This window comes from Canis lupus, chromosome 30, assembly GCF_011100685.1.
Source record: "Canis lupus familiaris isolate Mischka breed German Shepherd chromosome 30, alternate assembly UU_Cfam_GSD_1.0, whole genome shotgun sequence".
NCBI classification, from domain to species: domain Eukaryota; kingdom Metazoa; phylum Chordata; class Mammalia; order Carnivora; family Canidae; genus Canis; species Canis lupus.
This window is the reverse complement of record NC_049251.1, coordinates 27,829,841-27,856,707: the sequence shown is the minus strand read 5'-3', so window position 1 is coordinate 27,856,707 and position 26,867 is coordinate 27,829,841. Positions and strand designations below refer to the sequence as shown.

Genomic DNA, 26,867 nt, shown 5'->3' with positions numbered 1-26,867 from the left:
ACTTCTGAGGGGGAATTATACTTATGTAAACAAATGACTATAGCAATGTGAAATGCCTGTTAACAGAAGCACGGCCAGGGCTTGTCTCTTTGGTCTACAAACTACTCCCCACCCTCAGCCCCATCCAATTTAGACAAACTCACTGGCTCACACAGCACTCTGCCCGTCTGCCTTGGCCTTACCCACACCTCCCCACAATGCTCTGCGCTGCCTTCACTGTGGTCCCTCCCACACTTGTGGTTGTCCTTCTTCCTTCTGGACAGTGAGTAACTAGGATGCAGTGGCTGTGACTTTTGTCCTTTTATCTCTAGCACCTGGTGCAGTGGGTGCCCAGGCCTGGTGCTCGCTGAAGTGCTTCTTGAGGGAATTAAGGGTAAGAAAGCACAACCACACTATGCATGGGAAGGTGGGGAGTCCCACAGTAACTTGGGCCTCTACAGGTGTATTTTCTGAGTCACAGCTGAACTTGATGCCAAATGCTTAAGGAGGGGAAATTGCTAGAGACGGGTAAAGAAAAGCTTTTCGGAATGCCTGGGTGGCTCGGTGGCTGAGCGCCTGCCTTCGGCTCAGGGCATGATCCTGGAGTCTCAGGATTGAGTCCTGCATCGGGCTCCCTGCATGGAGCCTGCTTCTCCCTCTGCCTGTGTCTCTGCCTCTCTCTCGTGAATAAATAAAACCTTTTTTTTTTAAAAAAAAAAAAAAAAAAAGGGAAGAAGAAAAGCTTTTCAATGTCAAGTCGAGATCTTTCATAAGGGCTATTGCCCACACTGACTTAATGCTCAGGAAGCACAGCCTGGGAACCTGTCCTTGGCCCCCTGAGATCTGGTATTTTCTTCTACTGGTGGTCAAGGCTTCATGAAGCCTCCCATATTACTTCCCCAGGCCCCCTCAGAGTCAAGGACTTGTGCATGGGGATTAGCCATCAGAAAGTTGAGTTTTTCTCAAAGTGACTAGTTCATCTGGTGGGTGATCTAAAGTGACTGATGGGAACTATGAGGGCTTGCATGGGAAGGGAATGCCAATTATTATATGACAAGTTCATTCTCAAAATAGCTTTATGAGGTCAGGGGTCACCACTGCACTTTCCTGATGCAGAAATCAGGGCTGAGTAACTTCTTTGAGACCCTGCAGCTCGTACGTTACAGAGCTGGGATTTGAACACAGATTGAGCTAGCCCCAGAGAACCTCTGGGTCATTGCAAGGGACTCAGACACGATACTGCAGCATCTAGTTAAATCAGGAATGATCACAAAGAGAGTGATGCTGTGCTATGACCATGTAAGTCCTTAGAGCTCGTACAAGCACGATCATATCTCTTGACTTTGATAAGAGCTGTGTGGGCATCTCTATCCTTATTCTATAGCCAAGGCAAGTGAAGGCCTGGAAATTTTTGAATGATCTGTGTTAAGATCACTCACTTAATATATGGCAGAGGCAGGACTTGAACCTGGGTCTCTTTTAACTCAGGATGTTTCCCCCAGAAGTGTTCCTCAAATCCTATATTCACCAACATGCAGCCCCCTGTTCCCCCCCTGGGTCTATCCCAGAGTCAAATGAAGGTAAGGGCAGTGGGTGAGAGAGACTCAGGAGGACCGAGAAACAGAAACACACTTTAGGACTTTCAAAATGAAAAAAAGTTCCAAGTGTTGATGAAATTGTTCAAATATCTCTGTCATTTATGATTTTATTCATGGCATTTAAACATTTTTTTCAGCCACATAAACAGTCTGCATTCTAACACTCATAATATCTAAGAAATCTAGAAAATTGGAAACAAATTATCCAATGTATAAGAAAATTCTGGCATAATCAAGTGATGTAATATCATGCAATCATTCAAAATGAGGCTCATGAAGAATGGACCAGTTAGCTTTGCATAGAGAAATTATGAAGCCTTTTATTCAAGTAAAAAGGTGTGTATGATAAAATGTTAAGTGGGAAAAAAAAGCAGATGTCTCTTGCTATGATGCCAAGTAGACAGTTATTTTGTGTAGAAATAAAAACAGGAAGAGAAAAAAATGGTACCATTTGACACGTTGAGGAGGTTGAGGCTATGTGATTTTTTTCATTCAAACCTTTCCTTCAATGTGTTTAAAATGCTTCTATAATTAAAACAATCAGGAAAACATATGTGCTGGGAGGGATTCAATTATAACCTTCATCATGATCATGTTCTTTGGGCTCTGGGAAACCTCTTAGTCTTATAGGAATTCCTCAGTCCTTCCTTTCCTCTCCTCTCTTTTGCAAACAGTGGATGAGGGACCCACTGGAACAGGCACCATCTCAGTGTGAGAGATACGCAGATAAAGATGTGGTGCTTATACCTGAGAGGTTCACAGTCTTGTCAAAGACTGATCTAAAAATAAATGTGGTGGTACCAGGTGAAAGTAGCCATAAGAGTGGAGTGGTACTCTGCAGGAGTCTGGGAGGGCTTCCCAGAAGAGGGGACTCTGGAGATGAGTCCCAAAGAACAAGTAGATCACCAGGTGGGGCTGGTGGTGAGGGCCAGGACATTCTGGGGTGAGTGAGGGCCCCAAGGCATGAGACCAGAAGGCAGACATGGAGAATGTTGGGTTGCTGGGGCAGCAGGTGTGAGATGCACAGCTGTACGGGACATGAGAAAAGTGGGACAGAGTGGGCTGATGGAAGGCCTGGTGGGTCATGCCAAGGAAGTGAGACTGTCCCCTTTGGCGACACTTACCCGCTCCAACAGGAGTATTTTCCCACCAGCATCAGTGACCATTACCTGTAGCCGCCTCATGGCCTCTGAATCCTGGTCGGCCTTCACCTTGCAGGCCACGAGCAGCTGAGCCGTGGAGGCAGCGACCTGCTTGGCGGATGAGATGAGCTTCTCCTCACTGGCATGTCCCTGCACTGAGGCATTGGCCGCCTCGCAGAGATTGCTGGTTGCAGCTGCCACCATCCGGGCCTGCAAACAGTTGATGGAGAAGTGACCCCAGGCCCACACTTCCCTCAGGGGATCCAAAACCCAAATGGGAAGGATGGAGGAAGAGGTGACTTACGGCAGAAATCAGTCCCTGGGACCACTGTCCGTCATCCGCAGCATTGGCAGGGATGGAACCCACCTAGAGAGTGGAGTGTAGAAATCTGAATTGAGAGCTGGAAGGTGCAGAGGGTGGACCTGCAGCCCCTCAGCCTCTACCTCACTCTGGAACTAGAGAGAAAAACACCTCATCAGACACGCAGCACCACCAGCATGAGAATGGAACAGCCTTTCTTGCACAGGATGCTGCCACTCCGAGACTGTGCCAGCACATCCTGGCTGGGCTCCCTCTGGGCCCCGAGGACTTAATCTGAAACGCTCAGAGTGGCCTCCATTTAGTTGCTAGGTATTGTGTTTCTGGGAAAACTGCTCAGGAATGATGGAGTGGGGCTGTCCTCCCATGGCTTATTTCCTCAGCCGACCTTTCTCTGGTTCAAACACAGGAGCCATAGAGGCTTCTGCTTTCAAGGGCCAAGGGAAACTTGCATCTCTGCAGATTACTGATCCTAAAGCCATGCTGTGACTTCATGGCAGATGATGAGGGGAAAAAAAAAAAAAAAAAAGGAAAGCTGGTGCCTTTCCTTCAGTGCAAGTGATGGCCGACCCTTGCCTTAAGAAAATAACAGACTATTTGGCCAGGGGTGGGGAGAGAAGTAGGAAGCTGGGTATTAAGATGAGCTCTGTTTCTGTCTAGAAATTATAGCAACAAGTGAAACATTTTCTGTCCAGATGCAAGAGGGAATGGCTTTGGGAGGGAAAATCTTTTTTTTTTTTTTTTTTTAAACATGGTGGGAGGTGCCTGGAGAGATCAGAGAGGAGTACTTCAACTTGACTATGAAATTAGGCGTCAGCAATTATTACCTCTTACGTATATATATATTTTTAAAAGATTTTTACTTATTTATTTGAGAGAGAGAAAGCGAGCACAAGGATGGGAGGGACAGAGGGAGTGGGAGAAGCAGACTCTCCGTTGAGCACGGAGATGATGTGGGATGAGACCCCAGGACCCCGAGATCATGACCTGAGCCAAAGGTAGACTGCTCAACCGACTGAGCCCCCCAGGCACTCTTCAATGCTTGAATATATTCCACACATGCTTGACCAAATTAAATTCTCTCAGTAACTAGCAATTTGGCACAGAGTCGGCCCTTTATCAAGAGACTGAAATTTTTAGGTAGGATATTCTTCTTAAGGATCCATTTTTAGGCTTTACATATTGATGAGTCGACAAGTACTTAAATAAGCTCCATGCTCTGCTACATCCACAGGGCGTAAGTGAAAAGCACAAAGGGACGGACTGCACGTCAGCGGAGAGACAGGAATACATATGTTAATAATGAACAATATAATACACGATGGTTTAGAAGGAGGAGCCCAAGTATGTGGGTTGGATCAAGACAAGGTTTAGCTCACAAGAGACTTCGCAGAGGAATATACATGGCCATTCGTTGGGCAGAACTTCCTGTCTCTATTACAAGTTCTTAGGTCAAGACACAATCCTATTTGTCCACCTGTATACTGACAGCAAAGGCCTTTTAATATCAAACAGAAGTGACTGACAATTATGGCGACCCAACTCCCCAGACCCACAGATTTCTGTAGTGCCTCTCAATCTGATAGTCTCTCTGCAAGAGGCAATATGGATGGGGTCCTTCTGTGGCATATGGGAACAACACGTGGAATATTTTAGACCGCAAGACCCTTCCATATGCAGTATAAGTTTAATATACTAATGAATCCTTTGGGTCACTGAAAAAGAACTATGCTTTCATGCTAATGCAGATGGAATAGGTGACTGAGGAGGAGGCAGATCAAAGAGATCTCAGATTTAAAACCCGACTGGCCTTCTGATCAATGGGCTCAGGAAAATGCTAACTGCAGAGTTAGATGGCATTTCGCTCAACAGTCCTAACAAATGGATTGAGCCATTGGAGTTGGAAAACTGTACCACGAAGCCCTTGACAATGGTGCTCCTGTAGTCATCCACTAGGAAAATATGACAGTTTACATGTCTAAATAGCTTAACATACAGTGGGAATAGAAATGTCTTGTTCAGGCCCTGATCACTGCCTGGAACAGGATGCTTTCCTTAACAAGAAGCAGATGAGAGTCCCAGAAGCCAAACCCTTCATTCTGGCTGTCGGGTTTAAGCTAACAGAGTCTTCAGTCAGATGGGGCAGCGATGGGCAAGTCAGTGAGGGAAGGCCCAGCACTGGTTTCCTCAGGTCAGGCCACAAGCCTCCACATCTTTTCCTCGGCCCTCAGAGGCTCTCACTGTGTGAACGTTCCAGCACCTGGCCCGCGAGGTTTACCCACCTTTCCTTGGGCCACCAGCTCCCTCTGGGCTGCCGAGGCCGATTTGACCAGGGCACTTGTGGCAGCAGCAATGGATTTAGCAGCTTCCAAAATCTGTTCTTCAAAATCCAGGGTCTCATCTGCTTGCTATAACAGAAGAAAATGATGTCACATGCCATTCACATCCACGAAGGGTGCTTTTGCCAAACTACTTACTGCTTGGTCACCTGGCTCTTCATCCGTTATGACTTTTATGCTGACAAACCACACCCAGGGTAGAGAGGCCTAAGCTGGCAAAATGATTCTCCATCTGCTGCCTCCCACTACCTCGATTCTAAAAGGTACAAGCTGCTAGCAATGACAATTCTACACAAATTTCAAATCAGGAAATTCTAAGACAGACTATTTTTCCAAAGCAGAATCTTTATACAGACAATTTAAATTCACTGTGAATAAAATATGCTCAAATATGTCCCATTAACATCAATAACCAAAATTTAAATAATCAATAATTAAAATCCAAAGAGTGGGTGGTGATACACTCTTCCAAGAGCTTAACTCCAAAATGGGTTGAAGAAAGAAAAAAGTGGCTACGAGTTGTGAAAAGCCTCATTTTTCTTGGGTGAAAACAAAAGCAAAATAGCATCTGTACTTTCTGTGGCTGGGCAAGGAGAGTTATGTACCAACCACAGATCACCAGGGGTGGGAAAAACAGTGAGGCATCATGACATCAAAAACCTGGGGTCTGGTTCCACCTGGGGAAGAGAACCGGCCACCCCTGTGCAGGTGCTGTCAGGACACGAGGGCTCTACTCTAAGTTCACCAGTACCGTGCCCCATGCTGCCAGAACAATCTGGGAAGCTGGAGAAGCTCTGGTAAGTGTGACAAGTCTAAGGACCTTGGTCCTGAGCCGGCTTGGATGGGGCATCACTCTGGGGTGATCAGAGTAGATGCCCTCCAGGTCCCCTTAGCACTCATGTTCTGTGAATCTAAGTAAGGTTAAGTTCCCCTTTGATTATTGAAGGTTGAAGATGTGGCTGGTACCTTTCAGGCATTGCAATGATGGTCAGGGATAGCAATAGTTTTCTTCATGTGTTAAAATACATAATTTACCCCTTGAACCAATTTTAAGGGAATAATTCAGCGTCATTAAGTACATCTGTAATATTGTGCAATAGCAATAGGTTTTTAAGAGCACCTACTATGTGCCAAGTCTCTTGTTAGGCGTTTCCATGTAAGTTACTTGTTTAATTCTCACCAAGCAAGAGAAAAACAAATCTTAAACTATATATTCGTTCTTATATTCACAGTGAGAAAATTGAGGCTTAGGGAGGTAGAGTGTTGGGACAAAGTCATGTGGCTGCATGAAGACTCTAAACCAAATCTAAACCTCAATCTCTCTGACTCTGTAAGGACATATTTTTACTAGCTTGGCCACCCCCTGGGGCATCAGTGAGGCCTCACCTTGTGTCAGAGGCTCAGAATTGGCCACTAACCGTCCCATATGAAATATCACGGAGGATGGATACAACTTTTTTTTTTTTTTTTTCCAGTTCCTATTCATTATGGCTGCACCTTGAACTAGGAGAGATCCCGAACTCATTTTTATTTTTACAACTCATGTTATCAAAATAACATTTCGGTGCACATCTAGTGAATCTGATGAATGATGCCAGCATTTTAGAAGTTCTTGGACAGAAGACACATATTCTTATCTGACAAAGTCCTGCTCTGGGAGCATTCAGGACAGAAATGGGTTCAGTTGCAGTGGATTCATTTTGGAAGTAGGGGAGTTTATAGTACTGGTGGAGTGTAAGATTGATTGAAATGGAAAAACAATTACAAGGCACTCTGGCATAAGAGGTACTATTAATAGATAGGCTCCAAGAAATTGCATTAGGCTCTGATACCTATGGATATCTATTCAGTGACCTTGAATTAAGAGCTTTTTTGGAAACTTATTCTACAAAAGAAACTCAAGCATGTAACAGATTAAGGCACCAGGGAAATCATGTAAATTCTGAGCCCAAAGGGAGCCCCTTCTACTGGGGCAGAGGACACGGAAGCTCATGGTGGCTTCTTACTGTGTCTCAGATCCTTGTTTCTGGTGGCCTCCAGGGTGTGTCCACATGACAGGGTGGAGTACCCCATCAGATTTCTGATTTCCCAAATTTTGGGGTCCACAAAAATGTGATTTTCTTAAAATTGAATGCTCTCAGCATGGATAAATCTGATAGAATCATCTTGTTCCACCCAACTTTATAGGCTTGTCCCACGTCTTCCACTGCCCTGAAGTTTTGTAGAACACATACTTGAAAGAGATATTTGGTTTTGAAATATTTTTGACACCCACAGATTTTTCTTGCAATGGCAACTGTTATAAATGCCCACTGATGAATTTTTGTTTTCTTTCTATAACATCTCTATGCTTTAAAATGGACATGGGGGATCCCTGGGTGGCGCAGCGGTTTGGCGCCTGCCTTTGGCCCAGGGCGTGATCCTGGAGACCCGGGATCGAATCCCACATCGGGCTCCCGGTGCATGGAGCCTGCTTCTCCCTCTGCCTGTGTCTCTGCCTCTCTCTCTTTCTCTCTGTGTGACTATCATAAATAAATAAAAATTTAAAAAAAAAATAAAAAAATAAAATGGACATGGCACAAAGCCTCATCTCTGGGAGACATTTGCTCTGACTAAAAAGTACTAGAGAGCTTCCCAAGAAAGGCTTAATAAAGCTGAGTGGGAGGACTACAACAGCGGAGGGCTAATTTAAAAAAAAAAATTTATTTATGGTGGGGGGGGGCAGGCAGAGGCAGAAGCAGGCTCCCTGGGGGGACCCCAACGAGGGACTTGATCCCAGGACCCCAGGATCACGCCCTGAGCCCAAGGTAGACACTCAACTGCTGAGTCACCCAGGCGTCCCCGGAGGGCTAATGTTTAGACACTGTATACCAGGTTTATCCCTAAGATTAAATGCCCCCCTCTCTCTTCTTCTGGAAATAAACCATCACTGGGTGTCTCTCATGCCATACACAACTTCTCATCTACAAGATGGGATTCTCCCCAAGCTAAGGAGACTTGGAAATGTTGAAGTGTCCCTGTCAGTGCTGCCGGTCTGCTTGGCTCTCACCAGCACGTGTGATGGCATCAGGGAGGAGGGCAGTTAGAGCTACTGAGAAGGCGGCTCATGCTCAACCACATTGAAGAAGAGGGAAACAGAATGGGTTTGGTCTTCAAAGGACCTTCTTACAGAAAAGGATCACAGTGAAACTGCAGGATTTATCAACAGACTAAGCCCCACGGTAGCTGGGAGACGGAGAATAATGAGGGCAGTAATGTGGAGCTGCCATAAGGAGACCCTGCAGGATGCTGAGACCCAGGGCCCTGTGAACTGAAGAAAATGCCCTGGCTCAGAATCACCTGAGGATGTGGTTAAAGCTGCAGACTGTGTCTCAACAGGTCTGCAGGGGGGCCTGGGAATCTCCATTTCTAATGGAGGCAGACTACTCCATGGGAAATGCTGGCTTGGGTAAAGGAAAACAGAGCCCTGTGAACTGAGGCCTACCAGCCTGTCAACTCTTCCAGGGCAAGGACTGTGTTTTATTCAACTGATGTGGTCTCTCGAGCACACAATCAGGCAGTGTAGACTACATGATAAATGTTTGCCGAATGAATGTATCCATTCACAATGAGTCTCCCAAGTCTTAGAGTTCAGCCAGAGGACAACTGACATGGTTGCAGAAGGAGAAACGCATCGAGGAAGCGTCCACATCAGTAACTGTCTATTCTGTGGTCCTTGGGGAGGAAGGCGCACACATCTATGTGCTGGCTCCTGCCCCGTGTAAGGCTATGGGTTGTCACCAGTCCGCTCTGCCTGCACCCCTTAACCTGCATTACAGTCTGTTGAGGGGTTCATTTCTGTATGCATATACAGAAGTAAACAGTATTTCCAGCATTTTGCAAAGAGGCTCTCTTAGCAAAGCAGCGCTGGGGAAGAGTACCGAGTGTGCCAACCAAGAATCTGCTCTGCTCCATGAACACCTCAGCTACAGCCTCTGAGCGCTGAATCTGTCCTCTCGTCCTCTGTTCACTGCCCCCTTCCTTATTCCCCTCTGCTGTCAGAAGGCCCCTGGCCAGCTCACCATCAACTTTCCGCAGTGGTCTCTTCTGGACTGCCTCCTAAGCTTCAGCAGAGGATGGACTTAGTCTCATTTTGGCTTTCTGGTACCTTTGAAGAAAGGTCCAGGTACCCTTCTGCTGTTATTTTTCCTCTCCAGTGATCTCCTGCAGAGCTCCTCTTTTTTTTTTTTTTTTTAAGTGAGAGGTCTGCTGAGGTCCCTCTGGGGAAGGGACATTTTGGGCTGGCTCCCTTGCTGCCGGCTTTGTATGCTCAGGAGAGTACATGAGGCTCCTGTCTTGCTCTCATCGGTCTAATGTCTCAGGAGCTTGACTTCCTCTGGGGTAGGAGTGTGGTAGGAGCAGAGACAGAGGGAAGGGAAAAGGGGAGGCCTTTCCTTATTTGTGTTTTGCCTTTTAGGGATTCTGCGGACATCATCTTTGCAGTAACTCATTCATTTTCTGAACCAGCCTTCCCTCCTACCTCTCTGATAGGGGTGCTATAAGTAAAGTATAAATATACTAGAGCAATATTGACTCATAGTAGATGCTCAATAACTCCTAGCAATGAATTTCACTATTACTTCTCTTACTATACATATTTTTCTTGTGTTTTTAAAAACTGTTTTTCAGACTTTGGGCTAAGCTAGTCTGTTTTTTCTCTCTGGACCATTTTGCATTCATAATTTGGAGAAAGGTTCTAACCATCAGTTCTGATGATAACCTAAAATAATTAGAAATAAAAACCATAAACCGAAGATGAATGAAGTGTCAGGTAACACATGATAACAGACCACAGACTGGCATTGCTTCCAGCTTCTCCCTCAACACCTGAGCAGAAGATGGGCCATCTGGGTTCTCCAGAACAAGGGTGTCCCACCCTTTCTGACCACGTGACTTCGAGCATTCATTGTCTTTCTCCAGGTATCCATCAGTTTCCTGTCAGTAACCGAAGGAGGAATCTCAAGCCTCTGGGTCCTTTATCTCAGATATGTTACGGTTCCAAATTATACATTTCCTTGTTAAGAAGGTACTCACTAAAATAAGCAGACACTACTTTTTTTCTCTTCCTTCTTTTCCTCCTTCATGGAGAAGCTCTGCCTTCCCCTTGCAGCATCTTTGCCAACCTCCTCCCTCACAGGTCTGGGGCATATGGCGTACAGAGGAAGGACGTTTTTGTTCGTGATCCTTTTACTTGGCCATTTCTTTGTGAATTACATCCCCATAGCACCTTCCCCAATGAGTTTGAAGGTGTGGTGCAGAAGGCACAAATAGGAGATGGCCTGAAGGTCGCTGCCCTGATGTCTGCCTCCCTCCCTAAAATCTTCCTTTGAGGGACTGCCTTGCTGTGAGCTACTCAACACAGTGGTCATTCCTCTCACAACTGGCTACAAGGACCACATCACAACTCAATGGTACCATCTTTCCAGTTAGAAGCTGCGCTTTGTGTTACTGGAAGTCCTGCAGAATACTTGCTACTCAAAACAAGGTCATATCACACTAGAAACTTAAAAAAAAAAAAAAAAAAGCCTTTTAGATATATTTCTTAAAAGTGTGGACATTTTGCATATAATTTAAACGTCCTTGAGGGAAAAAAGAAGGCCAGCACCAAGCACTCCCACCACACCAGTGAAGCATTTTCTTGCCAGTTGGAAGCCTGAGTGGAAAGGCAGCCATGTTTCTCCTTTTTTTTTTTTGTAGTGAGTTTGGCTGCTACCAGTTTGCTTCTGGTATTGAATTGAGAGGTGCCTTGGGGGAGATCTTAGCCTGTACTCGAAGACTCAACTGTGTAGGAGTCAAATCAACTTTTCTTCTAGAGGCCCCATGGGTGGGTTGTCTTTAGGACCACCACCCTTACTATAAATGGGAATTTATAAATGGGAAGATCTTCCAAGAGGCCAAACCTGGACAGCTGGCCTCGTCCTCTTGAAAGTCATAGAGAAACAATGAACAGTCAAAGTGGATGACAGAGAGAGCAGTGCCAAATGATTTTGCCTGCAACCTGGGGAGAGACCACCCTTTGTACCCAGATAAAAAAATGAATGCATATTCACGCAGCATCCTTTGGAAAAGGTCCGAGCTTGCACAGTTTCTCAGGTGTGGTTTTCTCATAGTAGCTATTGTTTTATTAGGTTTCTTTTTGGGGGTGAGAAGTAATACCACTGAAATGATCTTTTAATTGCTACTTCTGTTTGGCAGAAAAATTCTTAAAGATAATCATGCTTTCAAAAAAGCCACATGGATGTTTACTTAGGAAGCATGGACAAAAAAGATAATGGAATGCTTTCATGTATTTGATTGGATACATTCACTACATCATAAGCTCCTTTGCTATGAATCCTCTACGTACTTAAGGAGGGTCTGACAACAAGACCTCCTGTTCTACACTGACAGGAGTCACCCGGGAGCATGAACTGGCTGAGTTCCCCACACACCTTTGCTTTTCACACCCTTTACATCTCTTGGACTGGAAGCAACTAGTGGCAGATGAACTCAAAGCCCACACTTTAGCCATACAGAAATGGTGTATCTGCTCCTAATCCTCCCTGGATATCCGTTGCCTTTTCTCATCCCCTCAGCTAAGCAGCACAGCATACTGGCCAACAGCAAGATTACCGAAAGAAACAAGAAAATCCTATCAGTTTTAACAAATGGGTTTCACCTTAAGGCCCCCTGAACTGCGTTTTCCTTTATTCATAATAACATGCTGTCTCTCATCCATGACAATTTGTCATTTTGGTCTAGCAACTTTAACTGGACTCAAACCCCCAAACACTGTTCTCCGGCTGTGTTGAAGGTGGCATTGATTTTGGCAGCATCTTACAAACCATCTGAAAGAGCTCCTGCTGACATACACTTACTGATCTGTTCTCAAGTGGAGAAGGATCCCAGGGACAGGTTCCACTTTATCGCTCTAGTGGCTGGGACTCCAACTCTGTATTTCCCTCCCCTGTGCCATCACTTCGCTGCTGCTGTGACCTGTCACTATGCATTCACTGTGGCAAGCAACTTGGAGATGGCTTCTAGACATAACCAGGGGAAGCTTTCCTGACCCATTTGTTCAAACCACTGTCTCACCAACTGTGTGGGGGCATTGCTTACATGCATATACACAAAAGTGCTCTTAAAAGAGTGCTTCTTCTCTGCTCCAAAGGACTGAGCTACCGGCACAATAGTTCTTTTTCCAGAAAGCAGTGTTCACAGTCTTTTGTTGAAACAGATCAGAATGAACTCACACATGCTTTGCAGGCTCTTCTAGGAGGAGGAGGTCAAAGCCAAGCAAAGGCGGCTGCTGTGTGCCAGAAAAAAAAATGTTTCATAATCCTAAACTTCCTGTTGCACCCAATTAGGCTATGGAATTACTTTCTGATTGTCAGCTTATTCTAAATATTATCAACCTCTACTGACCAGTTAACCAATTACAGGAAATTCAACAGACAGAGTACAGTCTGCATTACATTATCTTTATTAGATACATTTAGTCCTAACCAAGGTTTATATAAAGCCCAGTGACTCACCATTCCTACAGTTGGTATGGCTGATTCGGTTTATACAATTTGATGCTATTGGTTGAAGGGAAAGTTAGAGTGGATTTGTGCTTGAATTTTTGCTGAAAACTTGATTATGAAAATTACTAATTTCTAAGTTGAAGATCAGAGCAAAAGCGAACTAAGATGAAATGCCAAGTCTAGATGTGTTTGGGGATTATAATCCTGACGTTTATCCCATGTTGCACACATGGTCTAGAATCTCCCATTTTTTTTTCCACTGAGCATATATCCCTTAAGGATTCATTACTGCACAAAACTAAGCTATACATAATATCTCAAGCTCTTATGAAAACATCCATAATCATGATTTGCTTCTACAACAAACAAAGGAATCTAGCAATACTGACACAGGTCTGAAACACTAGAAAAAAAATGGAATATAACATCATGAAATGGAATGAGCACTCCATCTTCTAAATCTGCTTGTGATTTTAACATGTTCTTTCCTGTTGCCTTATCGACTATATTAGGAACCCCCGGAGACAGGGCAAGACACTGTAGGAATATGTTTGATATATAGTTGGATTAAATAACAACCTAATATATCAAACATATCACACAGAGGCCTGCAGAAAAGGCATCCAGGTTTGACTGGGCTCGAGAATAGGCACCGTACTGCAGGCTACAGATGCAGGGGGCGGTCACCACTGCAGGAACTTCATCACCTGTCTGTGGAGCACTGGCCGTCTGGAAGTGTGGAAGCGGCGCCATTAGCAACATCAGAGGCACATGCACCAGAGCTCACCGACCTTCCCCTTTTGCCTTTAAGCCATCTTCCCAAGCAAACAGTGGATTCAACAGTGCGAGTTTGTTATTCATATGTGGGAGATTCTAGGCAAAAAGAGGTGCTTAAATTTTAAGGGCCTGAGCTGGGAATATACCAGGAATCATCTTCATAAACCATGGAGCATTCTACTTTTAAGACAGGCGACCTGAGAATGCGGTGAGCAAAATAATTTGAACCAACAAACCAACAAAACCACGGCCCTTCCCCAACACTGTTCTTCAAAGCAGTATAAATGCTCCTTGGTTACAAAGGAAAGCATTATTTACTCTATGCTGAGAGCTGGTGTGGTTGTATGTAGTTATAGGGGTAGGAATGTGATAGCAAATGCTTATTCATAGTATCCTGAGGATTCCTTATTTATTTCAGTTATGGAAGGGCGATGGAGAGAACCAGTTAACCACAAAGACTGGTCAATTTTGGTGTTAAGATTGGAGATTTTTTTTTTTTAACCGGGGAAATAAATTCCTTTATAAAGGCAAGGAAGATATTTTAGTTCATGTAGTTATTTCCACAAAGCAGATGGTAATCTGACACAGGCAAAAACCATGGTTTGGGTTGATGGTTTCTTTAAAACAGTTTTATAGAGAATATAATCCATGTGGCAGGAACCTCTGGCCATTGGGTGGAGTGGGACCTCACGTCATTGTAAGGCACTCAGGAGGTACCAAGCACCCTTCCCAATATGAAGAGGGGAGGGACCTAAAGTAGGCATCCCCAAGGAAGGGACTTCAATCAAGAGTTATGTCTACTTTGACCTTAACCAAAGGATTCCTTGGCTTTGTATAAAGACCCACAGTGCAAATACAAAGGCTAGATGATCAAGGAAATGCAGGGAATGCTCACTGGTCCATCTCAGCAGCCATCACTCATTTTTTAAGTGCTGTTATTTTTAAAACATTGTTTTATAAAATTTTAAAACACAGGGCTCCCCTAATTCTACAGTCACACTTGTACATTCCCTACCTGCCTCCTTCATATGCAAGTGTTGTTTACAGAGTTGTAATGAGCACATAATTCTGTATCCTGTTGTTTTTTGTTTTTTTACTTTACATTTATCCCTGAGCATCTTCTTCATACTACACAGTTCTATCAAGCATTATTTTCAATAGCCATATACTTTTTCTTCAAGGAGACACTCAGGTCACATCTAACTTCTTCCTACTACAAATTAAGCTATAAGGAACAGCTCTTTCCCCCACATAGAGCTTTTTTTCTCTCTGGATTTACTCCTCAGCACAGATTCCCAGAAGTAGCATTAACAGCTCAAAGAGTACAGGCAAAACCAAAACATCCCCTGTGGGGCTACACCAACCTGACACTGACTAGACCCAAAGATCTGCCACCCAGAGCCCACCTGCTTCCAGCTCAGTCAAGCCATCTGACTCTGCCAAGGTATTTTGCATGGATAGAGCAGGGATGGTAATACATGTTGCTTTGTGGACTTGTTGCAAGGCCCAGATGAGTTACTCCATGCAAAGCACCTAGAAGACTGCTGGCACATGCTTATTAGGTACTCAATCAATATGAGTCTTTTTTCGTTTGTTTTCTGTACCCCCCTCCCCCCACCAAGCCATCAGCTGGTCGATCTATGGAGTAACTTTTATTGCAGGCATTCTCCTAGGAGGTAGTAGATAAAAGTCTCTGAAGTATATTTTCAGTGATGGCGACACAGTTACTGCTTATTAAGTTAGGCACTGTGTTCTTAAGTTATCTCATTTTATTGTTGTAACAACAATCCTATGGGGTAGGGCCTTAATTATTTTTTTCAGCTCAAGAATTGTAAGATAAATAATGGCTGGACAAAGGGCAACTAGGATTCAGAGACAGAGCTCCAAGGGATCCTGCAAAAGGACAAAGGGAGAGGGATTGAAATAGGACTCTCAGAATCTGGTGAAGTGCTAATATTACATGAGCACCAGGCTAATTCTCCAGAAGAGCGCCAACTGACATGACTTCAGCATTAGCAGATGAAAGCTTTCCAGGAGAGGCTACTTGTGCTAAATCAGATGAGAGGAAGAGTAAAAACCAATTATGCACAAAGCCTCTAAATCTTAGTCAATGGTTGCTTGCTTCTTAGCTGAAAGTAATTTTCCATTCGCAATTAACTTGGTTTATAAAGCAGAAATAAAGACACAGAAAATGGGAGTTGCCGCTATATACACACTCAGTTCTTAAGCTTGTTCAGAACAACTTGGACAATCTCAGACCACATAAAGCCCTCAGGTTAGAAGCTAGTGGAGAGAACCCTGGTAAACCCCCCAAATCAGAAACCATAACTCTTAAATTACATTTTAATGAGAAATTTAAAGAATGTCTGTACCAAGTCCAGAGCAACTATTAGGAGATTGGAGATTGGCTCTAAGAATTTCATGGTTTTGAGAAGGTTTCCAAGCTTAATACATGTACTACAAGCTCATGTCTATTTTATATACTACATGAACCCAGGCGCTGCTTTTGAGTGGTGTGGTGTATTCTAGTGCTCCATCCTTTGGTCTTATAAAATAGGTAGAATTTTAGGTATACCTAATCTGATCCAACCTTTTTGAAGCGAAAAACCCAGATTTTACTTCCAAATGTATGTGGGTCCTTGGAAGGAAAGGGAGGTTTTAGGTACCTGCAGTGACTTGCTTGAATAGAAAGAAAAAGAGGCCTCCTCTAGTCCCACCATCTTCTGACTGAAGACAGCCATGGAGGGTGGAGTGACAGGAAAGTGTCCTAACAAGTTGGGCTTTGCCCCTGGACAGCACTAGCTCACTGTCCTTTTATGTAATAATTGTCCTCTCTACTGCCCAATCTTAAAATATTTCTTTAAATGGCTGTTAATCTTAGTATCTACTCATGATCTTAAGTTTCAAACATTTATCTAGATGACAAACACAGATGAAGGAAACATACAGCCCACCACAGCCTCCAGCATGCCACAGGGTCCACTTTTGAGGTACACATTGTCCTCCAATGATTTTAAGGGAAGGAGAGACCCAGCATTGCTATTTGCATTACATTATGGAAACCAGAAAATTGGAGGGTGATGATATCACGTTCAGTGACAGGAATTTTCCATAGTAAGCATCCAACACCTGCTTTATTATATATAATGAAACTAAACTCAGATTGTAAATGCCTGGGTTCTTCCTCTGGATACCCAAAGATATTTTTCTGGTGGTTAACCTGAAGGATCCACACGTGGGTTTTTTTCTATACCCTGTAAAAAAGTGCTAGGCCAGTAGAGCAGGTTTGCAGCTTGCTAGTCTAACTACAGAGGAGATAAGCTTCCTGTGGCACACAGAGCTCCATTTCACAGCCATCTACAGGAAGACCTAGTGACATCAGACAAGCAGCCACACATGGACACTCACTTTTGGTTTTGCTCTTGGCTTCAGTTGCTCTAACTTCTTAGCAGCAGCCTCAATGGATGCTGCGGCCCCCAGTAATTCTGTTTCTGCAATGACGGTTGGGTCTTCTGGATCCACCCACTCTGTTCCTAAAATCAGTCCAAAGAGGGTCATTCTTGGTAGCTGTGACTGCAGGGCACTGGCTTCATTACAAACACTATCTGGATTGACATGTAGGGAAGCTCCATAAGCCTACTTGCTGCATGGTCCTAAGGGGTCTTCTCTAGCTCTCACAGAGATCAGCTGGGTACAGGGGAGCTCCTGTCAGCTCCTATTTTTCTAAGTCAGCTGTGGATACAGCTCTACCACAGGAGCAGTCATCAGTGATAGTTTCAAAAATCCAGATCTCATGGTCCAAGGCCAGCTCAAGCCTTATTCTGATTTCTAACTTAAAGCTCATGAATGCAAGAAACCATTTTCAAAAGACTTGAGACTATGCGGACCACACAGATTTGCCATTCTCTTCTCTCAGGACTCAAAGAGAATAGCCATTCACCTCAGCTCAAAGGAAGGGAAATTGGTGAGAACACCTTTCTCTGATGAGGGGACTGCTTCTAATGTTACTGTGAAGGGGTGTTTAATCAATGTACCCAGAGAACATCGTTTCCTAAACATGAAGTGTGTCATTTGAACAAGGATAAATATTCTGAGGAATGAAAATGCAGATAAAAATAAACAGCAAGACTCTTTAGAGAAGTGAGCAGTTCTAGAAGGATTATATCATTTAAGTACTTCACAAAGACTGGAAAAAAAGCTTTGCTTTGGGAGGGTATAACTTTGAAAATCTAACTCTATTCCCATTTGCTTAAAAAAAAAAAAAAAAATAGTACCTCACTGTATTCCTTCTGATTGCATTTGCCAAGAAAAGGCCCGGGTTGGCCCTGCAGTTTCTCTGATCAGTTCACTGTGCTAGTGCTGTCTGGACACAAGAGAATGCGGCCTACCTTTCATGGCTTCTGCGGCCTGGATCAGCTCAGTCACGGCGCCAGCAACGCGCTTGGAGAAAGCAGCCAGTTGGTGCTTGAGTTCTGGGCTTGGCTTCTGAAGGATCTATGGATGAAGACAAATGCATAAGAGAGATGGTAGCCGTTCTGACAGAAAACACACTCTTCCTGGTAGATGAAGAGTTGGCCATCCCAGTGTTAAGTTGCAACTCGGTTGTCACCAAGTGACTTCAGAAACTTGGGGGAAATCACATAAGATTCACTGGCCTTCAGTTGCCTCACATGACAAATGAAAAGCTGGGATCCAGGAGTTTCTTTAAGGTTCTGACACATTTCCCCAAAGATCATAAGTGAGATGAGATCCTTACTCGTCTTTTATTTCTACTTTCATGTGTACATAAAGCAAACACCTGCACACAAAAACTACCCACAGTGTAAGAACATTCTGAGCGAACGTGGAAGCCCTGAAGTTACAGGTCACCTGGTACTTGTGACAACATAACAGTGGGACCAGGAGTATGTGACTCTGGTGGGGTCTTAGAGACAAAGTCCCCAAGAGAGCAACCAACTGATCAGAGGGCTGTTCCTGAAGGAATAATCCATCTTCACAGTTTTGACTACAAGCTCTCCTGGGGGGAGGTCTTGAGGATTTTGCTTCTTTCAAACTAGTTCAAGGTTTTTAAATTTTTTTTTTGCTTTTTGGTTATTTTTATGATATTAAAAAAAATGTTGGCTATCCTGTGTGGATTTCTTCTCAAGTCACTCAAGAATGAAACTAAGAAATGAATTTACATTCTGACTTAAATCATCTTGCTCCTTCTTAATTTTGAAATTCTTCTTCCAACATTCTTTTTCTCCACCTCTTTCCTATGCTTCACAGTGGTAATCTTCAGATTTAGGAATGCGAGACCATTCAGGAAGAAAGCACAAGTGCTGTGTCTCTATGGACAATTTTGAGGCCTCTGACCCAGGGACAAAGCATAGGCTTTGAAGCTGGACAAACCTGTGATCACACCTGGCTTCACTTGCTCTCTGTTTAAGATACTAGGCGGGTTACTGAACCCCTCAGAACCTATTTCTCAACTGTAAAACTGGGATAATGCCTATCCCTCAGGACTGGCATAAAGATCAAATGGAATAACACATGAGAAGCATCCTGCACAATGCCTGCAACACAACAGGCATTCATCCAATGTTAATTCCCTTCTTGGTGTCCCATACCTTTTTCACTTGGGCCAGGCAGCATACTCTTTTCTTAGGAATCTGGAAAAGAGGTCTTTTGGACCCCAGAGCTAAAAGAAGACTCTAAGAGAAGCTTGGCAAAAAATAAAAAATAAAAAATAAAAAAAAATCTGGGGTTGGGGTAGTTAATGGGATTATACTTAGACCAGCCCCAGGCACGTCAGAGCATAGAAGACATTATATTAAATGCTCAAACTGATTAGTCATAGATTTTTGAGCACCATTTTACATGCATCTAATCCCCATCCTTCTTCCTCTTGTGATCTTTTACACTTCTTTTATATTTTCAATTATTCTATGAATTTAGCTGCTCTGCTCTTATTGTTCTCACCCTTGGACTTATATGTTTCACTATGCAGATATTAAGAACTCAGTATAGGGGTGTCTGGCTGGCTCGGTCAGTGGAGCATAAGACTCTTGATCTCAGGGTTGTGGGTTCAAGCCTCAAGTTAGGTGTAGAGATTACATAAAGCTAAAATCTTTAGGAATAAAAAAAGAACTCAGTATAAACATGTGAATAAGCAAACATGAATGGATGAATTAAAACAAAACAACATACTATTGGGACAAGTTCTAAAATGATTGCTTCATGGAACACTTCCAAAACAACACTAGAACCATGGAGAGGTACAGGTTACTTATCTTCTCACTAAGCCTCAGTTTAAGTAAATTGCCTATTAAATAGGTATAGTAACAGTCCTTTTGTTACAGAGTGGTGGTAAGATCATATAAATTAATATGTAATTTAATATATAATCTCATCAAGGCTATTGACAGAATTGGGACCGATGTATAGCCTGGGCATCAGGATTTTAGAAGTCCCCCATGTGATTCTCATATATAGTTGTGAACCTATATATGAGTTGTGAACCACTCTAAACTTAAATAGTGGCATTTGGCACTACTTAAGTGTAAAAGGCTTGTACTAGTCTTTTTCTGTAACAATGCATGTTGTAAGGCCACCAAGTGAATTATAGTTATTGGCTCAGGGTTTGAAGAGCTAAGTGGTCCATAGGTCTTGTTCATTGGTTAATTGGTTTATCCATAGTGGTCAATACAACAAAAATAAGTCAAGTATTAAAGGTATGATGGGGAGACTCATAGTAAATGATGGACTGAATGTGCTCCCCTGAAGATCAAGAATATGGTAAGGATATTTGGTCTCACACTCCTGTCAATATTATACTAAAATTCCTGGACAGTGCAGTAAGGCAAGAAAAAAAAATACATGACACACAGAAAAGAAGTAAAATAGTCTATTCATAAATAACATGAATGTCCATGTAGAAAATTCTGAGGCATCTGTAAAAAAAAAAAAAAAGTTTCTAGAATAAGTGAGTATAGCAAGGTTACAGGCTATAAAGTCAATATACAAGCAATTATATTTTTATATATAATAAAAAATTGGGAATTTGAAAAAGGCAGTATCATTTATAATAGCATAAAAAATTATATACATAAACCACATCTTCTTTATCCATTCATCTTTCGTTGGACACCGAGGATGAATGGATAAAGAAGATGTGGTTTATGTATACAATGGAATATTACTCAGCTATTAGAAATGACAAATACCCACCATTTGCTTCAACGTGGATGGAACTGGAGGGTATTATGCTGAGTGAAGTAAGTCAGTCGGAGAAGGACAAACATTATATGCTCTCATTCATTTGGGGCATATAAATAATAGTGAAAGGGAATATAAGGGAAGGGAGAAGAAATGTGTGGGAAATATCAGAAAGGGAGACAGAACGTAAAGACTGCTAACTCCCAAACGAACTGGGGGTGGTAGAGGGGGAGGAGGGCGGGGGGTGGGAAGGAGTGGGTGACGGGCACTGGGTGTTATTCTGTATGTTAGTAAATTGAACACCAATAAAAAATAAATTAAAAAAAAATGATGGAATATAAGGTAGGCATTAAAAAGATGTTTCATTTAAAAAAAAAATTATGAAATACCTAGTGTTGGGCAGCCTAGATGGCTCAGCGGTTTCAGCCCAGGGCATGGTCCTGGAGACCCAGGATCAAGTCCCATGTCGGGCTCCCTGCATGAAGCTTGCTTCTCCCTCTGCCTCTCTCTCTTTCTCAATCATTCTCTGTGTGTCCCATGAATAAATAAATAAAATCTTAAAAAAAAATACCTAGTGTTTAATGTGACAATAGATGTGTAAGACCTGAGTGCTAAAAACTATAAATACTGTTGAGATTATTAAAGACCTAAGTAAATGGAGATATATACCATGTTTATGGATTAGAACACTCTTCAGATATTATCCTCAAATCTCCCTCACAATCCCAGTCAAAACTCCAACAAGTTTTTTTTTAGATATTGACAAGATTATCCTAAAATGTATATGAAATACAAAGCACACAGAATATCTAAGACTACTGAAAGCTGTTGAAATTTTAAACTAATTGATTTTAAGACTCATATAAAATTGTAGTGAGAATCAGGATATGAAATTGGTATACATTGATAAATAGATCAATGGTCAACTGATTTTCATTAAAGATGCTAAAACATTTTTATTTCAATGGGGACACAATACTTTTTTTCAATGAATGGTGATGGAATAATTGGGTATAGCAATAATTGGAATAATATGTAATAGCATGAACCTTGACTCTTAACCCACACCATATGCATAAATTAGAAATGGAATATAAACAAATATAAAAATTAAAACTATATAGAAGAAAACAGGAAAATAATCTTAGTGATCTTAGATTTGGTAAGGATTCTCAGAAGACAAAACATATAAATTATGCTTAAAAATTTCAAAAACCATGAGTTTGGAAGTTTATGCTTTAGAACTTTAAAAACATTCTAAGTTTAAGAACCAGGCACAAAAGATCACATACTGTGTGATTCCATTTATATGAAAAGTCTAGAATAGGCAAATCTACAGAGGCAGAAAAGAGATTAGTGTTTGTGTAGGACTTGGAGTGGGGATGAGGGCAATGAATGACTGCTTAAGGGTATGAGAGGTCTTTTTGGTGTGATGAAATGTTCTATTATGATAGGTGTATCACACTGTAAATACAGTAAAAACCAATTAATTGAAAGCCTTAAGTGGACAAATTCTGTCATATGCCAATTATAGTTCATAAATCTGTTAAAAAGAGAATCAATCTGGCATGCAAATGATAGACAACAGGAAGCTGGTGAAGGGGATAGCAGACTGTACCACCCCAAAATCTACTTCTTTTAAGGATTATTTTGAGCTAATTTTTTGAGAAGGAGCAGATACAGGAGAAGCTCTGAAAACAGAGTATAGGTTACACTTTTGAAAGGGAAATTTACATTTATAAAGCAAATCTTCATTTGTTAAGGGTGTCTCCCTCTCCCTTTATCACAAGAGAATCAGTGGAAAAGGTATAGGTTTAAATATACATAACCACCTTACCTTACTTTACTGAGCTTTTCCTGGTAACCTCCCATCACTGATCTCCCCCAACCAATTACAAACTTTCTTTTTTTGAGCTAAAGATGGTATTTAAGCTGGTGGCCTAGGTCACCTATGCAGTTACTCTTTTCCCCTGGATATCTGCCATGTATCCACGAGGTGCACAAGTTAATAGATTTGTTTTCCTTGTGTTAATCTTACCACACAGGCAAGAACTCAGAAAGGTAGAGAGAAAATTATTTTTCCTTCCCTTATACTGGGATATAACCCTAAAAATAATTTGATAACCTATACAACAGAAACATTCAATTCATGTTGTATATTTAATTGAGATATAAGACATATTTTAGGGGGGTCCCTCAGTGGCTCAGTGGTTTAGCGCCTGCCTTCAGCCCAGGGCGTGATCCTGGAGTCCTGGAATGGAGTCCCACGTTGGGCTCCCTGCAGGGAGCCTGCTTCTCCCTCTGCCTGTGTCTCTGCCTCTATGTCTCATGAATAAATAAATAAAATCTTAAAAAAAGGACATATTTTAGCTTTCCTTTTCTATTTTTCCAAGTCTTATCTGCTCTTTTTTGTTTCCTCAACTCTCTGCTGCACTGTTTTCTAACATACATTTGCCTCCCTCCTCAGACACTGTTATGAAAATGAAAAAGTAAAGCACACTTTAAGAGAAACTACTAAAAAGAACCAAACCAAAAACCTAGAGGCATCTGGGTAGCTCAGTTGGTTGTATCTGACTCTTGATTTTGGCTCATATCCTGATTTCAGGTTGTGGGATCAAGCACCCATGTGGAGCCTGCTTGAGATCCTCTCTCCCTCTCTCTTCTACTTTGCTCATGCTTTCTCTCTCTCCTTCTCAAAAAAAAAAAAAAATCTAACAATTTGCATCTAGAAAATATAAAAAAATTTAAAAGTTCCATAGTAAGACAAATCCAATAAAAAACAGGCAAAAGGGGATCCCTGGGTGGCGCAGCAATTTAGCGCCTGCCTTTGGCCCAGGGCGCGATCCTGGAGACCCGGGATCGAATCCCACATCGGGCTCCCGCTGCATGGAGCCTGCTTCTCCCTCTGCCTGTGTCTCTGCCTCTCTCTCTCTCTCTGTGACTATCATGAATAAATAAATAAAATCTAAAAAAAAAAAAAAAAAAAAAAAAAAAAAAAAAAAAAAAAAACAGGCAAAAGATCTGAACAGGCACTTCATCAAAACAGACATACAGAAGGCAAAGAGGTGTATAAAAAAAGATACTCGAGGGCAGTCCGGGTGGCTCAGCAGTTTAGTGCCTGCCTTCGGCCTGGGGTATGATCCTGGAGACCTGGGATCAAGTTCCACATCAGGCTCCCTGCATGGAGCCTGCTTCTCCCTCTGCCTCTCTCTGTGTATGTGTGTCTTTCATGAATGGATGAACAAAATCTTAAAAAAAAAAAAAAAAAAAAGATACTTGACATTGTAAATTAAAATCACGATGCTCACTTTGGCAGCACATATACTAAAAACCACAGCAAGATACCACTATTTACCCACTAGAATGACTAAAATTAAAAAGATCATTTCAAGTGTTGACAAGGGTGTCGAGCAATTAGAACTCTAATATACTCTGGAGGAAATGTAAAATAGTATAATGACTCTTTCAAAATTTCCTAAACAACATTAAAAATGCATACCCTATTTTATAATATCCTACATCTAGGTACTCATCCAAGAGAAATGATACATATAGGCTCAAAGAGTTGTACAGAGAATGATCTTTGCAGCTTTAATTGTAATAATCAAAATCTGGAAACACCCTAAATGTCCATCATCAGGTAAAGAGATAAATAAGTATGGCACATCCATTTGATGGAATTCTACTTAGCAATAAAACAGGACAAATTATTGATACACATAATAACCTGGATGGGACTGAAAATGTTGATGCTGAGTAAAAGCCAGACAAAAAGGAGTACATGCTACATACTCCATTTGTATAAAAGTCTAGAAAAATGCAAACAAATCTGTAGTAACAAAAAGATCAGCAGTTGCCTAGAAATCCTGAGGAGTAATGCACACATTTGTTATTTTGATTGTGGTGATGCTGTCACAGATGTATTCAGAGATGATTATTCAAACTGTATACTCTAAATATCTGTTTATTGTATGCTTGTTAGGCTTCAATAAGGCTAGAAAAAGCTAGGGGTGTGGTGGGTAAATTCACTTATATTGTCAAAATGGAGTGATTAAAGACTTCTGTCTTTAAAAGAAGAGCAGGATGGAGAGACAGAGAGAACTGCTCCTGCATATACTCCGGCTCTGAGAAAGGGACAAGCCCTATAGTAAAGTATCGGATTCAAATATAGCAGGTGGAAAGGAGTTCTATTTTTATTCTGCCATTAAGTCAACATGATTCCTAATAGCAGACAAGAGACAGAACCAAATTAAAGTTCTGCTAGTGGAAGCGAGGGTAATTTTAAGCCTGTCAAAGATCTCACATTGTGGTTTAGATGCAATATTGAACTGAATGCTGCAGAAGCAATGAGGCGGACCCTTGCCCTGCAAAATCCTCCAGGACAAACTAGCAAACGGCAAATACAGGAGGCCAACACTGCTTGAATGGCCACATCTAAAGCTTCAGAAAGCTCCTTTGGTAGGTCAGGGCTCTGCCTAAATTGGATCCTGTTATTTATAGATCACTAACTGGATTCTCCAAAGGAAAAGATCACCCAAGCAGGGGTTCTTGATTTGGTCTCTCAATTCCCAAAGGATCCAGCTGGGCATTGGGACCCTCTTAATAGTTTAAGGAACATTTTGTGTGCTTGTGCTGCTGTTTCTTTGATGATGGTAATGGGAGGTAGGAAATGGACATTCAGCTCCAAAGGGTCTAAGGATGCTAAAATCATGAGAGTTACTTGCACCTAGATAGAGAAAAAAAGCAGAATGGGAGTGATAAATGACACAAATTTAAAAATATATGTGTATATATATTCTTAAAAAAACAAGGATCCAGGGGATCCCTGGGTGGCTCAGCGGTTTAGCGCCTGCCTTCTGCCGAGGGCGTGGTCCTGGGGTCCCTGGGATGGAGTCCCGCATCGGGCTCCCTGCATGGAGCCTGCTTCTCCCTCTGCCTGTGTGTCTCTGCGCCTCTCTCTCTCTCTCTCATGAATAAATAAATAAAATCTTTAAAAAAAAATAAGGATCCAAACCAAATAGGACAAACATAAACAAAGTTAATTAATTATACATGATGGGCACATGGATGTTGATATGGTTTTCTCTATTTTTAAGCCTTTTCTAAAGTAAACCTGAAATATACAAACTAGCAAAAAAAAGTTAAGAATTCTTGGCTCTAACATGTTGAAACTGAACAAGGCTAAAGCAGTGTAATCTCTTCCACATTTTTATGTGCCTAAATTTAAGAAAAGCAGCTCACTGAAGATCCCTGCACGTCCCTGTATCACCTGAAAGTGACTTGAACTTATTTCTGTAAGTTGCTGGACACCATCTCCGAACCTTAATTTCTAGCTTCTCTTTCTTTTGGTAAAAACTGGACAAGGATCTAGCCTTACTTCAGCTTTCAGGAATCTTATCAGTTCTCTTTGATCAATTAAACCAAGAGGTCACCTTTACAAGAGATCCAAGAGGACTAACCTAAGATCTCCTGCTACAGTTTCGACTTAGGTTGACTTTTTTTTTTTTTTTTTTTTTTTTGCATAACAGAGATGCTGTAGCCATCCTAGTACTCATGGCCTTCCCATGAAGACCAGAGAAATGAAGGAGTGAACAGGATGCTGTGCATGTGTTTATTCATATGAAAGTCTCTAGTTTTTTAACTGCTTGTTTATTCATCACCCTCAAATAGCAAATCTTAATATCTGAAATGAACGCTAGTTTCCCTGTTTGTGTGTTTGTTTCCCCTATCTCTTGCTGGGTTCTCCACCAGCTCTGGCCTCAACAGTCTTGTGGCTCCTGAGCCTCTCACTGCTGTGCAATCTTCCTTCCTCTTGGTCTCATGTTAGCCCAGATTTCTTCCAAGTCTGTCTGGGAGGAAGAATTAGGGCTAACAATGCAAGACATGAACTTATTCTCAGCTGCAGGCCCAAGAAAACCACAAATGTCCACAGCGTGGGTGAAAGAATGCTGTCACGAGGCTTCTGCAATTTC

General features: G+C 42.2%; 1 protein-coding gene and 1 non-coding gene across 6 annotated transcripts in view; both read right to left on the bottom strand.

The window, feature by feature from the left end:
* TLN2 (talin 2) overlaps positions 1-26,867 on the bottom strand; it is a 428,409-nt gene that overhangs the window by 5,900 nt on the left and 395,642 nt on the right. For all 5 annotated transcript variants that reach the window (XM_038580605.1, XM_038580602.1, XM_038580603.1 and 2 more), the window contains 5 exons: positions 18,087-18,192; positions 17,107-17,231; positions 5,321-5,446; positions 3,024-3,086; positions 2,747-2,929 (listed from right to left, as the gene is read on the bottom strand). In XM_038580605.1, the coding sequence (XP_038436533.1) occupies positions 2,747-2,929; positions 3,024-3,086; positions 5,321-5,446; positions 17,107-17,231; positions 18,087-18,192 (603 nt within the window). The remainder of the gene's footprint in view (positions 1-2,746; positions 2,930-3,023; positions 3,087-5,320; positions 5,447-17,106; positions 17,232-18,086; positions 18,193-26,867) is intronic.
* On the bottom strand, positions 13,450-13,534 carry MIR190A (microRNA mir-190a). Its single transcript, NR_049461.1, has one exon. It is a non-coding gene; the product is annotated as a microRNA mir-190a (primary transcript).